The sequence below is a fragment of the Chelonia mydas genome, chromosome 17, assembly GCF_015237465.2.
Source record: "Chelonia mydas isolate rCheMyd1 chromosome 17, rCheMyd1.pri.v2, whole genome shotgun sequence".
NCBI classification, from domain to species: Eukaryota; Metazoa; Chordata; order Testudines; family Cheloniidae; genus Chelonia; species Chelonia mydas.
Genome location: NC_051257.2, coordinates 20080058 through 20094067, shown reverse-complemented (window position 1 = coordinate 20094067; position 14010 = coordinate 20080058). Strand labels below are relative to the sequence as shown.

Below are 14010 nucleotides of genomic sequence, written 5' to 3'. Positions count from 1 at the left end.
GCAAATTGCCAGCACTACTATGATGGGTCTCGCGCTTTCTGATCTTGGGTGGGGGTTCAGGGCACCGTTTCTCGCCCCTGAACTGGGGTATTAACTGCCCCACTAGTCTCCTAGAGGAGGGGAGTGGAGAGGGAGGGACACGGGCCCGCCCTCTATGCCGGGTCCCAGCCCAGGGGCCCTAGGGATAGCGGTAAATCGCTTGAACTAGCGGTTCCTTTCCCTGGGCTACTTCCCTCTCCTGCCCTTCAGCTTGTGGGACTTCCTGCCCTCCCTCTGCACAAACCAGGTGTCCATTTACCTAGGGTCTTGGTCTTCCTAGCCCACCGCAGCACTTAAAATCTATCCTAGAAGATCAGGGTTGGAAGGGACCTCAGGAGGTCAGCTAGTCCAACCCCCTGCTCAAAGCAGGACCAAGCCCCAATTTTTGCCCCAGATCCCTAAATGGCCCCCTCAAGGATTGAACTCACAACCCTAGGTTTAGCAGGCCAATGCTCCAACCACTGAGCTATCCCTCCCCCAACACACTTAAGGTAGTTTTATTTAATAAACAACTTTAAAGAGCCGGTTTTGTACATTTTTAATAGAATTCCAATTTCCATCCAAATGCAGATTGATACAAATCACAATAAAAAATCATCTCCATTCTCTAACATGCCATGAATGTATTCAGATTCTTAATTTTTACTCTTTGTAAAGATCTAGAATTGTTTAAATTAGCATTTAAAGCTACAGCATTAGCAAAAAAAAGGATCAAAGCGTAAAGGCTATTTTTGGTCACAAAGGAACATGGTTTAATGGTTATACCAACCAATAAGAAATAACCTTTCTCTAGGAAAAATTACTTAAATATAAACATAAGAGAAGATTAAAATCAGTGATTTAAGTCAAGGGTTCCTACTTGCTGATTTAAGTAGTGATTAAAATTGGTGATTCCAATTATTTTGGTTTAGGCCCATCTACCCTGGTATCTAACTTCAGACATTCTGGGCCTGATTTCCAAAGTCGGTGAGACTGTAACGCCAATGATTTAGTCACTATAGCTGGGATCGACACGGGGACTTAAGCACCGTGACGCCCACCGTGGCAACATCTAACTTAGGCACTAGAAAGTCGTAAGAACAACACTGCGATCCACAAAGATAAGCGCCTAGGCTCCCTGTACAATGAATGGGAAGAGACAGGCGCCTTCGACTGCGATCCACAAAAGGCAGCACGCTAGGTGGGCTAATGGGAGATGCCAACAAGACAGGTGTCTGCTAAGCCCGCCCTTTTCTCAGAGTGAGGCCCCGAAGTCCAGGCTGCAGCGAAGCCCTCATCTCTGCTGGCAATTCACAAATGGCAACCGCTGTCCTGGAGACAAGCGGCTCAGACACGTAAGGTGGCTCTCCGCAGGAACCGGTTTGGTGCTTGTCTCACACCACAAAAAAAGCCGCAGGAAGTGGTGCCCACTTTATAACTTCTGGCCCAGTGGTTAGAGCACTCACCTGAGGCACGGGAGACCCTGGGTCTAGCTGCCTGCTCTAATCACTATTATTTATCCACAGCTTCCTCAGGAGAGACTGAGGGCACCACACATCAGAATGTGCCCCTTAGCTCAGGGGTTACAGCACCCTCCTCAGAGGTGTGAGACCCCTCTGGCAGAGAGGAGGGAACTGAACCTAGGCCTCCCACGCCCCAGGGGAGTGCTCGAACCCCTGGGCTGAAAGTTCTGAGGTGGGCATCACCACCATCTCCTTCCCCGGCCAGTTTTGAATGGGACCCAATGCGGTAAGCAGCCTCTGAGTACACCTACCGAACCACCTCCGTAGAACTAATAAATGAAATTGTTTGTAATTGTTCACTTTATTAATATAACTTCATAAGTAAAGTTTTATGAATTAAACTTCATTCATTCATAAAACCGGGTATCCCAATAACTGACTAATTGACAATTAAGCTGCTTGTTAAGAACCACAGCTCTACAGGCAGCTGCCCTTGTAAATTTCACTTTCAATCCAATTGCTGCTGAAATCCTGAAACTTACACTGCTTCAACATTGTAACTTCTGCTCAGTGTTTGTCATTCTTATACTTGTCTATATTGTCACTTCTGTTCACTGTTTGCCATTCCTTACACTTGTCCATATTGTAACTCAAACCCCATTTTAACTTGTCCCGAACTCCATTTTAAAATGCTCACTCCATTTTGTAAAAGCTTGCTGCAACCTTCATTTTTGCAAAACCCTGCTGTAATCTTGTTAGTTTAGTTTAGATGTGTGAATGAGGTATGTATGGATGATGGAATCAACCTCCAGCGCCAGCCTGTCCTGATGAAATAAAGTTCAAATACCAGCGGCTGAAGCTGCAGACAACAGCCCTAACCAAGTAAGAAGAGCCCACCCTAAAAAGAAAAGAACAAAGATACAATAGAAGGAACATCAAAGCCAGGTCCGAGGCTGAAAGTCACATCTGCAATTGACGGGTGATCAATCACGCTGTGTCACGCTGCCCTGGGTTCGGTAAGACCTATAGACTCTGGATTCAGACTAAAAAAACCTATAAAAAAGATGGGTGAGATGGAAGACTTTGGGTAACGTTCTGCTACCAACCGTGAGGGGCATCGGTGCGCGCCCAACAGAGACCCGGCCCTTCCTCGTGTCCGGCTTTCCTGGCCAGTTAGCCGCCACGATCCCAAGCTGCGGAATCAAGCCACGAACTCAAGCTACGTTCAGGACTGGTAACTATCCAGCTGCTGCAGAACATCTGGTGTGTGTGTGTGTGTTTGTAAGTATTATGTATTAGCTAGTGGTTATAGATCAAATTGTTATCATAATAAACGTGGCATCTTTGCTTTGTCCTCTAAAACGATCTTGTGTAGTTTTGTCTGCATAACACCTCCTGCACAAAACTGAGTCTTCCCCTGGTTGGTGGATCGCTCTGGGCTTAGGTGAGACAAGTGCCTGGGCTCCTAGAGGGAGGGAGCAGTACACATGCCCCAGCATCTGAAATTTAAACAGCTAGGGAATTTGCACAGCAGAAAGTTAGGCCCCTAAAGTGAATTTAGGCCCCTACAGGTTTTAGCCAAGCCAGAGTTTTGTGGATCACAGTGGTGCATCTTGGAAACCTGAAGATCAGAGGCCAATCTTGAAACATTAGCAGGAAGGACTGATTAGCTTCAAGTGGACCATTCTTACTATATCCCATGTAGCTCCTTTGGTTTATTTTACGGACTGGCTTTTTAAGACCCGCAGGCCTCACCAGGTCTCATGTAGTTTATTAGCCTGGGAGATGGGAGCCCTCTAAGGTAAAATTTCACCCATGGTGAGATTTGTATTTAGGTCTGAATTGTGGGTGAAAAACCACAAAAGCGACATGACTATCACGGGTTATTAAACAGATCCCGAGGGAACCACCAGGACATTTTCAAGCATTACCTTTCATACAGCAAATGAAGTTGTAAATTAGCTCTGGATGCCACACAGAGTTTAAGATTTTCGGAAATCGCATTCTGTGTAGGGACAGGGACTGGGTTAATCCCAAACACAATGTTTCTTTCCAGGCCAGAAAAGCGGCGGATGCTGTCGAGAACAATGCCATGACCCAGCACATTGTCTGCCGTTGTGAAACATGCGTCCAGTTTGAAATTTCTCATCGTCGCTCTCATTTTGGGTTGTAATATGCACTGATACCTATCCTTCTCTTTCATTGTGTTGCACAGGATAGCAATGTCTTTCCCGGAGTAACCACTTCGGAAATATTGGCGACAGGTATCAACCACATATGTCACTATTTCCTCCTCCTCCAAGTTTTCTTCTACCCTACAAACACCTGGCAGGGGATGGCCACATACAGCTTCATTGAGCAGCATTCTTAACCGCTCAAAAGGAATATCAATTTGTGGATATTTTACAATATTTTGCATCTCTTGTTCCATGGTATTGTATATCTGGGTGGCATTCCGGACCCCTATAGTTAACCACTCCTGAGGATATTGTTCTGATGGATGTGGAAGACCGCACGGAAATGGGTGACTTGTTTGTAAATAGTCCAAGAAGATCCAGAGAACACCAGGTTCGCAATGACCGTGTCCTTGGGTGATGCACTGAGCTTTGCTGTACCAATCGCCATCCTCTGACCGGAAATTCTGGGCCTCATCAATTACTATGTGCTTCACTGATTGATAATTTCCCTTTAAGAAGGCAACTCGGGTCACAGGCTGGCAAATGTTTCTCCTTCTACAAAATAAAAGAAGACATTTGGCATGATTAGTGTGAATTTTCTGTTGGTCTGTGCAGCTGATTCAATTTAGAGGAGTGTGACAAGTGTATCAAATCACCTCTTTCTGGGTATGAACAAGCTTGCAAACTTTTTGCTTTTAAGATTTCACTTCTGATTATTTAAAAAAACCCAAATTTACAAAGGGCAACACACATTCAACACCGAAAGCATGTAGGTAATTGATGAGTTACATCAGAAACAGCACACCTCTGATATTTTACATAATGTGCACAAAAGCAGTGGAGGAAGCATTTCAGTGGTTCGAGCATTGGCCTGTTAAACCCAGGGTTGCGAGTTCAATCCTTGAGGGGGCCATTTAGGGATCTGGGGCAAAAATTGGGGATTGGTCCTGCTTTAAGCAGGGGGTTGGACTAGATGACCTCCTGAGGTCCCTTCCAACCCTGATCTTCTATGATTCTATTAGCTTTTACCCACCCAAAAAGTGCACGTATCTGACATAACAACAATAGAAGTATGTTAATGTACTTCTAAAATATTTTATAAAACACTTAGTAGAAGGGTACCCAAAAATGTATTATAATTATTGGGAGGCAGCTCATGCAGATTGTCTGAAGGATGTTATGTTGTGTCGTCCCCCACAATTTGTTAATTTATAGTTTGTTACTCCACTGCTTAAAATCATTATAGACCCTACACAAAAAGATATTACAGAAAACAAGCAAGCATTATAAGGGGCTGCAACAGCCAATTAAGGTGATTTGCAGAATTGTTCTATTACCTTTACAGTTCATACACTCAGATAATGACTATATAGATATATATATAGATCATATATAGATACGTAAAAATTGCTTACATAGATTACAAACATACTTCAGATCTCATTCAATATGAGCCTTATTCTCTTTTACATTAAGGCCCCTTTACACTGTTCTAGCCTGAGTGTAAATGTGACTAGGGCCATTATAATGAGGGTCTCTTTCAGTGTATAAATGATTTCAGGATTTGACGTGGGTCACTGTGCACAGGTTGGCTGGGAAGCGGCTCAACTGGACCCCCCCGGGGTCTGAAGAGTGGAATGCCACCTGGCTGGCCACAGGAATCAATCTTGACTCCTGGGGTGAACGAGTCCACATGAGCAAACTATGAAACAAACTGTCATGCCCAGTCCGGTGAAGGCAGCTCTGCCGCCTTCTCCATCAGTGGCACCCTTCCCCTCCTGGCCGACAGCGAGGAGCAGAAAGCAGTTCCCAGCTGATTCACCAGCCACCTCCTTACCCTGAGCAGCAGCAGGACATGGGTGTGTTTGGACAGCAGAGACAGGACTTGAAGGGAGGCTGGGGATGGAGGCAAAACAGTTTTGAGGGGTGGGACAAGACCTCAGTGCTGGGGAAGGGAGTAGGGAGCAGAGGCGACAGGAAGAATTGAGGAAGAGGGGGCTGCTGGTTGGGGCAGAGGGCTAGAAGCAATGGTAGCGTGGGGGGAAGAATGGAATAGCTCTGGGTAAAGAGAGACTGGTAGAGAAAACAGAGATGGGACAGACATTAGGACCAAGAGAGGGATATGGTGGAGAGGTAGAATGTGAGGAAAGCAGGTAGAATGTGAAAAAGGCTCCATAGAGCATCTGGCAGAAACCACAGCTGACCTTCCCCACATTCACCCTCAAGAGAGGAGAGGAATAGAAACCCTGCCCGATGTCCCCTAGAGGTGAATCCCCTCTGGGTGCAGGGGGTTAGGTGATTCACAGAAGTGCAATTTTCCCATCGAGGGGTGAACCTCATCCAAATTGTTTTAAGATGGTTTGTCAAAAAAGGCCTCCCAAATACCATTAATCCCTGCCCATTCTGTCCTATAACATGCAAACTGCCCTCTTACTTATGGCATCATCTCAGCACTGGAAAACTTCCGATTGATAATACTCCACTGTACCACTGATTTGTTTAACCCTACTTAGTAGAGCCAGAAAATTATGAGTTGAGGGCTTGTTTGTAGACAAGGCCTTAGAGAACAGTGGTCCATTTCTGTATTGACTGGCAAAAAATGTTTCTCAGTCTTTAAAAAGACTTTTCTTCCTGCATTAAACATATATTTCCCCATCGTCCCTCTGGCATTTGATATGATTTAATAGCACAGGGTTTTGAATTAGCTACCCAATACTTACTTCACAATTGCTGTCAGAGGCTGGTACTCACAAATGTACAGAATCTCATCAGATTCGCAGTGGAACACGTTCTTTATCCTCTCTATGATATTCAGGGCCACAACTGTCTTCCCCGTTCCTGGCAGGCCATAGATAAACAGCTTCTTGAATTTGTGAAGATTCATTGTTAGTATCTCATACTGTTTAACGGTGAGAAGGTTGAAAAATTCACAGCCAAGCATGTCACTTAAGAAGGATCTAAAACTCAACAAGATTATCACAAGTGAGTGAAGTAAATCTGGCATGTCATTGGGCAAGAGGACATAGGAAAGGGGATGCTTGACTTGTACGTGTGAGGCATTATTTAGCTCTCTGTTGGTTCCAAGTTGTAGGAGATGGGGAATCACACACACTTTCTGAGTGTATCCCCCATCATTTACCAGTTTCTTCTTTAACGTACAAGCAATACGTTTTGAATATTTAGGCTCAACCATGGAACAATCCTCCGTGACGGTGTACAGCGTTGGGTATTTGCCTGCGGCTATTAAGAGAGCATCACAGACAACATGCTGATCCTCTGGCAATCCAACAGCAACAGCCCAGCTTCTTGCAAATATCAGTAGTCCCTGAGAATATTGCAGCTCTTCCATTTGCTCGTTCATTAAATCCTCCAGCCCTGGATACTCTGAGAACAGCTCTTTGCTGAGGTTGTCTGGTTTGTATGTTATCCCATTACCATTTACTAGAAATTGAGAGAATTAGAAAAAAATATATATTTTTATGATTATTCTCTTTTTTCAAAAGCTCTACAAGGCCATTTAAAAAGCTATTCCAACTGAATTTATGGTTGAAAATATATTGCAATTCATTAGTTAGCACAATTGAAAGGAGTATTATGAAAAGTAAAAGTGCTGGAAAATATTGAAATATTTCTGACATTGAAAGGAATTATTTCACCTTTCCTTAACTGTGTATTTCCCAGATTTGAGGGCACTAGGTTATTACTTTTTAAGTAGATGAAATCAACCAGACCTGAATACAAAACCATTTTTTCCTTATTAATTTACTGTTGGAGACCTGTGTCTATATTGACTATGTTTCACATGCACACTGTACGAAACAGTTTGCTATTCCACTTTAGAAAAAATGAAACCAGAAACTCATTCAAGAAAATTTTATGATGAAAATGAAATATTGGCAGAAGTAGTAGATCACAGAGGAAGAGAAGTGAGAATTTGTGTGACCTAAACTGTGTATTTTGCTTATTTTCCATATGTTTAAAGGGAATCTTAATTAAGAATTACTGGCATTCCATATTTTAGTTTTTTTGTTTTGAGGTTTTTTAAACTGCAACTTTCCCTTACGGCATTTGTCAAAAAGTTTAGCGGTATGAGTATTCAACCTTTGGAGTTTGTCCGCATTACAAAGTATTACTCTATTTGTGATAGTGAGGTAAAGGACTTTGACTTGGTGAGTTCTGTGTGGTATATCTGGGGAAGCAGAGAGAATGTGTTTTATATAACTGCATTTCCTGCATTTCGGTTTTGCACAGCCGCACAGACGGAGATTTAAAGTGTTCTACAACTGGCAAATATCTAGACCTGATTATCTCTAGGAAATACTCCCTCCTCAGCTAGTCCACCTTCCCCTACAAAGTCCCAATGAATTGTTTGATTTCCTCCTCATTCTTTTCATTAGATCAAGCCATATTATTTGGGTGACCCATGTCACAGCCCAAATATTAAATATTAACATCAGCGATATTGTGAAGAACCCACAAACTGCAGAGAGTATATGTTTCATTAAACAATTACGAACACTGAAACCTCTCATATCTAACAGGACTGGTTTGAAAATGATTCCCAAACAAAGCAAAAATTTGATGAATTTTGGCTTTCTTTTTTTACAGCTTTATTTTATCAGACATTATTATGTTTAAAATATAAAATGCCATTTAATATTACTAATGAATTGAACACAGCTGGAATAATAATAGAAAAATATTCCTAAACAAACAGGCCAAGTTCAGTTCACTGCTATTCATCGAAGTCTCCGTCTGTGTTCGCAAACAGTCTGACAGCCATGCGATTATTCAGAAAAGCGCTCGACAATGCTAAATTCCTCTCAGATATTGAGACAAATAGTTGATCTATCAATCTGTAACAAAAGCTTGCTAATTATTAATTATTCCCTATTCTCTTGTTTAAAATGCTTTGATCCTCCAGTCTTGGAGCAAAACCAATAACATGGGACATATTATAGTTCAGGAATAACAGAGACTGAGTAGTGAATAGTTAACAGGAACTTTTCACAAACAACCCAGTCTTACCAATTTGGAGAACAGGTTCAGTTTCACGACTATTCATAGAAATCAGAAAAGATTCAGGAATGATTCATTTCCTAAAAGGGGCATAAATTGTAACAAATACTGAATATATTTGTAAGAAAACTCCACTTTGGCCAGTTGAAGCAGAATTTCACACAAATTATATTTTAAGGAAATCCAGCAAACCCAACCAAAATGTAAATATTATGGGTAGGATTTTCAAAAGCACTCAGCCTTAGTTTAACTCTAACCTCATTGAATTTAATGGGAATTTACCACTGACTTCTATGAGAGCAAAGTTAGGCCAATCCTATGCGCTTTTGAAAATCCCTCCATAAAACTCCAGCAAATTCACATTTTAATATTGAAGAACATAAACACATACGTCAGGATACTTATTTAACATACAGTAATGCTATCGTACTCACAGCTTTCTTAGGTGAAAAACATTGAAATAAGAATTAAATATCACATAGGATCACTTGAAAATCACTTGTCCTTGCCTTCGAGTGCAGGGGACTGGACCTTTCGAGGTCCCTTCAGTCCTACTCTTCTATGATCATACATTTGTATACATGTAGTAAGTGTGGGAGTGCAGTGTCCAGGGAACAAGGAGGATTCAGAGAGGTCAATATGAAGACCTACCAGCTGGTCTGTTTTAACCAGTTCATACAATGTTTTAGTGCATGCTGTCCCATGCTTGTAGTCCTCATAATTATTTGAAAACAACGTGAGGCAAAAGGGGAATAAGTAATTTCCTACTACATTTTATCATTCGTTCTAAACTGAAATCTTTAGTCATGTCAAAATACGTAAACCAGAATTAAACTACAGAAGCATACCTGGAAATAGAGATTCTTGCAGATCACGCAGACAAGCGAGGCCTTTGTTGGAAAACACTGTTTTGGTAAGTGGGGGTGCACATGACACACTCAGCTCAGCCCTGAAAGCTTCACACAAATTTGAAATCTCTAGAAACATAAATTAAAGCTCATGTTAATACACTATTACTGCACCTCTTCACCACCATAAAGAATTTTACTCTGTATGCACAGAATTGATTTGGTTTTTCCATTGTAAATGAACTGGTACAGCATATGCACCCTGTGGAAACTTCAAATGAGATGAGGTTAATTAATTTAACTGGAGGTGCTTATCTGGGAACCCATTCACAGCTGCAGTGTGTCGCCCTTCAGGTGGCAGAAAGGGTAGAATCTTATTGCCACAAGTTGGGAGTATGCAGTGGGATTTCGGTTGCAAAGAATTGGGTCCCTCCATTCCTGCGGCAATCGTCAAGGGAGGAAAGGGTTAAGCAAAAGGCATAAATCAGGACCATGATATTGGATCTTGGTCCTGTTGTTTTCATCTGTAATTATTTCTTGGATTATCCCGGGATAAGTATCCCCAGGTTTTGGTGCATGCTAATGAACGAAAAGTTGGAGGTCAAATAAGGTTTCCACTATTTATGATTAGATTAAAAATTGATGACCCTCAAGCTTGGCTTGTATTGTCAAAGCTCATGTAGATGATTTTGCAGGATTTGGGTTGGCACAGTTGGTGCGGACTGGTTATTGGGTGCCGCAGAAACCAAAGATTATAGGCGAGTGCTGTTTGCATCTGACCAAAAGAGCAGAAAGCTACTCATAACTTATAATAGCAGGTACGGTAATAAAATTACAGACAGAAGTCCCTATAACCTTGTAAGAGTCTGGGGTACCAACCAGTGACTTAAGACCACTTATCACATCACCAATGGCACCGCCATGCTAGAAATACTGACGTTAGTGCTAATATGGAAAAATAAACTACAAATTTTGATTTTTTTTTCATGTTGACCTGGGTCAGTTGCCATCATCAAGGATGTCCATTCGTTGGCTGTCATCCTCATGATCTCATTGCCCTTCACAGTCCATGAGTCCGGAGTCTCCGAAAACACAACACAACAAAACGGCTGGATTCTCACAGCACAGACATAACCATACAAGTTTTGATCTTTGTCATACACCTCCAGCATTTTGCATTCTAAGTTCACTCCAGGCAGAGAACTGCAGAAATGTGAAATGGGTAATTTCCCCTTAATATTTTCTATTGCTTCTTTTAATTCACTGATATTTACTTTGTCATTCCTACATCCAACAACTGTCCCGTTATCATCCACTCCAATAAATAAAAATCCTCCTTGTGTGTTTGCAAAGGCAGAGATGTAATTTGGCAGGATCTCTTTCGTGTATTTCAAAATGTTCTTTGTTGTAAAATTCTTAAATTCAACATGCGTTGACTCCGTGAAATTTAGTTTTTCCCCAAAGCAGAGACCGTCTCTTTGATAAAATCTTTCAGCAGATATATACAGGTTTTGTTCCTGCTGAACGTCACTTAGCAGAGCTTTCTTAGCTCTTGGTCCTGTCTCCTCACCACGTTTTCTCCTGGCAGAAACTTCCTTCTCTTTGAGAAATTGCACTGCTTCAGTAGGACTCATGTTGTCAGTTCGAGTCAGAGATCTTTGGCACAAGCCTGTCCTTAGGCTGCAAATACGGGGTGAAGATGAGCCATCACTGCTCCATGACTTCACAAAAATTAACATACAGTTGTTTTCCCGCATATATTCAAAATCAAAGTATTTTCGAGACATTTTAGATGGAGTAAGTTCTGTAAGGGCTTTTTCTATATCCTGTCCAATCCCATGTTCTTCATAATTGTAGTCCTTATTATCAACCTCTGCCTTTATCACTCCTCCTCCTGAATTCAGAAATGCACATGCTGCTCGGGAAATGTTACCAACTTGTTTCCTTCTCAGATTGCAATCTGTCATCTTCCTGGATTTCTCGCCAAAAGTCACTTTTCCCACTTTTAAAACCGCATCCGGATAGTCTGTGAACCAATCAACACAGAGAGGGCTCTCCTCCATGGTCATCGTGTTCCTGAAACAATGAAAGCAACAGGTCTCCCTTAAAACATTACACAGAACAAAGTGGCAGGTTTCAGAGTAGCAGCCGTGTTAGTCTCTATTCGCAAAAAGAAAAGGAGGACTTGTGGCACCTTAGAGACTTAACAAATTTATTTGAGCATAAGCTTTCGCGAGCTACAGCTCACTTCATCGGAGCTGTAGCTCACGAAAGCTTATGCTCAAATGAATTTGTTAGTCTTTAAGAAAAGGAGTACTTGTGGCACCTTAGAGACTAACCAATTTATTTGAGCATAAGCTTTCGTGAGCTACAGCTCACTTCATCGGATGCATACTGTGGAAAGTACAGAAGATCTTTTTATACACACAAACCATGAAAAAATGGGTGTTTACCACTACAAAAGGTTTTCTCTCCCCCCACAAACCCACTCTCCTGCTGGTAATAGCTTATCTAAAGTGATCACTCTCCTCACAATGTGTATGATAATCAGGGTGGGCCATTTCCAGCACAAATCCAGGGTTTCTGGGGACATACTGCTGCTTTCCTCGGGAGTCATTCCCAGGCGGTAAGGATTTACCCTTCCACTTTCAGAGCGTTTCAGAAAAAACTGAAACACACAGAAAGGAATCAAACTGTTCGTTACATGGAAATAAATCCCCACTGGAGAAATTTAGCCCATGCTCATCTAGGGAGGAGTTAAAGTGCTCTCAGTTTCCATTGGAAGGACAATAAAACTCTGCTACTGTCTCTAAACTCTAGAGACTAACCAATTTATTTGAGCATGAGCTTTCGTGAGCTACAGCTCACTTCATCGGATGCATCCGATGAAGTGAGCTGTAGCTCACGAAAGCTCATGCTCAAATAAATTGGTTAGTCTCTAAGGTGCCACAAGTCCTCCTTTTCTTTTTGCGAATACGGACTAACACAGCTGTTACTCTGAAACCTCTCTAAACTCTGTTAACCCACCAGTGCAAGCAACTGTCTCCAGCAAAACAGCCCCTGCAGCAAAGCTCTGACCTTTTCGTCACCACCTTTTCCAAAACCTACTTGAAACATTTAAGGGCCCGGCCCTGCAAGGCCCCCCCCAGTCTGCAAATCCCCCCTGCTTCCCAATGCATGTGCAGAATGTTCTCCAGTTACAGGACTATCTCCCCTGTTTGCTTTCAAGGATCTTGGCTTTTTCTGTGCAGGAAGAAATGTCTTAGAAAAAAACAGGAAACTGATGTTAGCCGAGTGCTCATGCTCAGGGCTGTGACCACGCCAAGATAGGACCCCAGTACCCCGCTGCCCGTCTGTTTCCTTGTAACCAGGTCAGTTTCTCATGATAGCAACTTGCTCTCAAAGTGCCAGAGGTTTCAGGTCCTGTCAGCTTTGGCTGGTGGGGGAGGGAGAAACGCCAGGGGAAAGGGAAAGGGAAAGGGGCTGATTTCCAACCGGAGCTACTTGAGCCCAGCTCTAAGCGCAGCACCGATCAGCCCTCACTCCAAAGAAGGGTCCGAGTCTCGTCCACACGGACGCCACTTCACGCCGCTTTGGCAGCGTGAAAGGGCCTTAAAGTGGCTGTAAGTGATATTTACACTAGGGCCCCTCACTTTACACTCCTGCGTGAAATCCTGGCCCCACTGAAGTCAATGGCAAAACCCCAGGGTGGTGTAAAGCGGTTTTAGTGTAAATGAGAATCAGCCCCCCCACAAAGACCAAGACACAAATCCGAGACTGACTCCAAGGACCTGCCCCAGTGTTCCCGAGCAGGGGGCCGCCCAGGAGCCTTCTAACCTGGGTTTCTGACCTAGGAGATGCCGCTGGAAATCCCGCACGGGATCAGTAGCGGGGCTGATCATTATACACGGCAGCGGGCACATGCCGTGTCCGGGGGGGGCCGGCCGCGCTCCGCCCCCCCCGCCCAGGGGAAGCGAGTCTCACCTTGCTTCGCTTCTGCTCTTCGGAGTTTGCTCGGCCGACGCGGACAAGGCGCCTCTCGGACCCGATCTCGACTTCCCACCTCCCGAGCGCTGCAAGAAACGCTCCTCTCGGCCTCAGCTCGTTTCACGCCCCGCGCGGCTCCGGCCCTGGGTCCTAGCGCTACTGATGTGCGCGGACAGGGCGGAGTCTGCGAGGGAGACAAAACCGGCCGAGTTGGACCCACAGCGCCGAGGCAGAGGCGGGGCTAACCCTGAAGAGCTCTGCCAGCAGGAACACAGGCGAGGGGGCAGGAACTGCTGAGGTCTACCCCCCCGAAGCCAGAAACAGGATGCTGTAAAACGTCATCTGGTTTCTTTTTACCAACGAAATTATAAAAATACTACAGGACCCTGTGATTCTGCTATAAGAGTGTCCACCCCCAGAGACATGCACTGAAACACCTAAAGGTGTGAATTAAAACCCAGTTACTTATTTTGGTCCCAGTTTGCGTGTAGGCAAGGC

General features: G+C 43.5%; 1 protein-coding gene across 1 annotated transcript; it reads right to left on the bottom strand.

The window, feature by feature from the left end:
- Positions 1–541: 541 nt before the first annotated feature.
- Positions 542–13778, bottom strand: LOC122463182 (schlafen family member 13-like). Its single transcript, XM_043531084.1, has 5 exons — positions 13510–13778; positions 10520–11601; positions 9526–9654; positions 6379–7099; positions 542–4213 (listed from the first exon to the last, which is right to left on the bottom strand). The coding sequence occupies exons 2-5, from the start codon at positions 11592–11594 to the stop codon at positions 3409–3411; spliced, it is 2730 nt and encodes a 909-aa protein (XP_043387019.1). The 5' UTR covers positions 11595–11601; positions 13510–13778; the 3' UTR covers positions 542–3408.
- Positions 13779–14010: the final 232 nt, after the last annotated feature.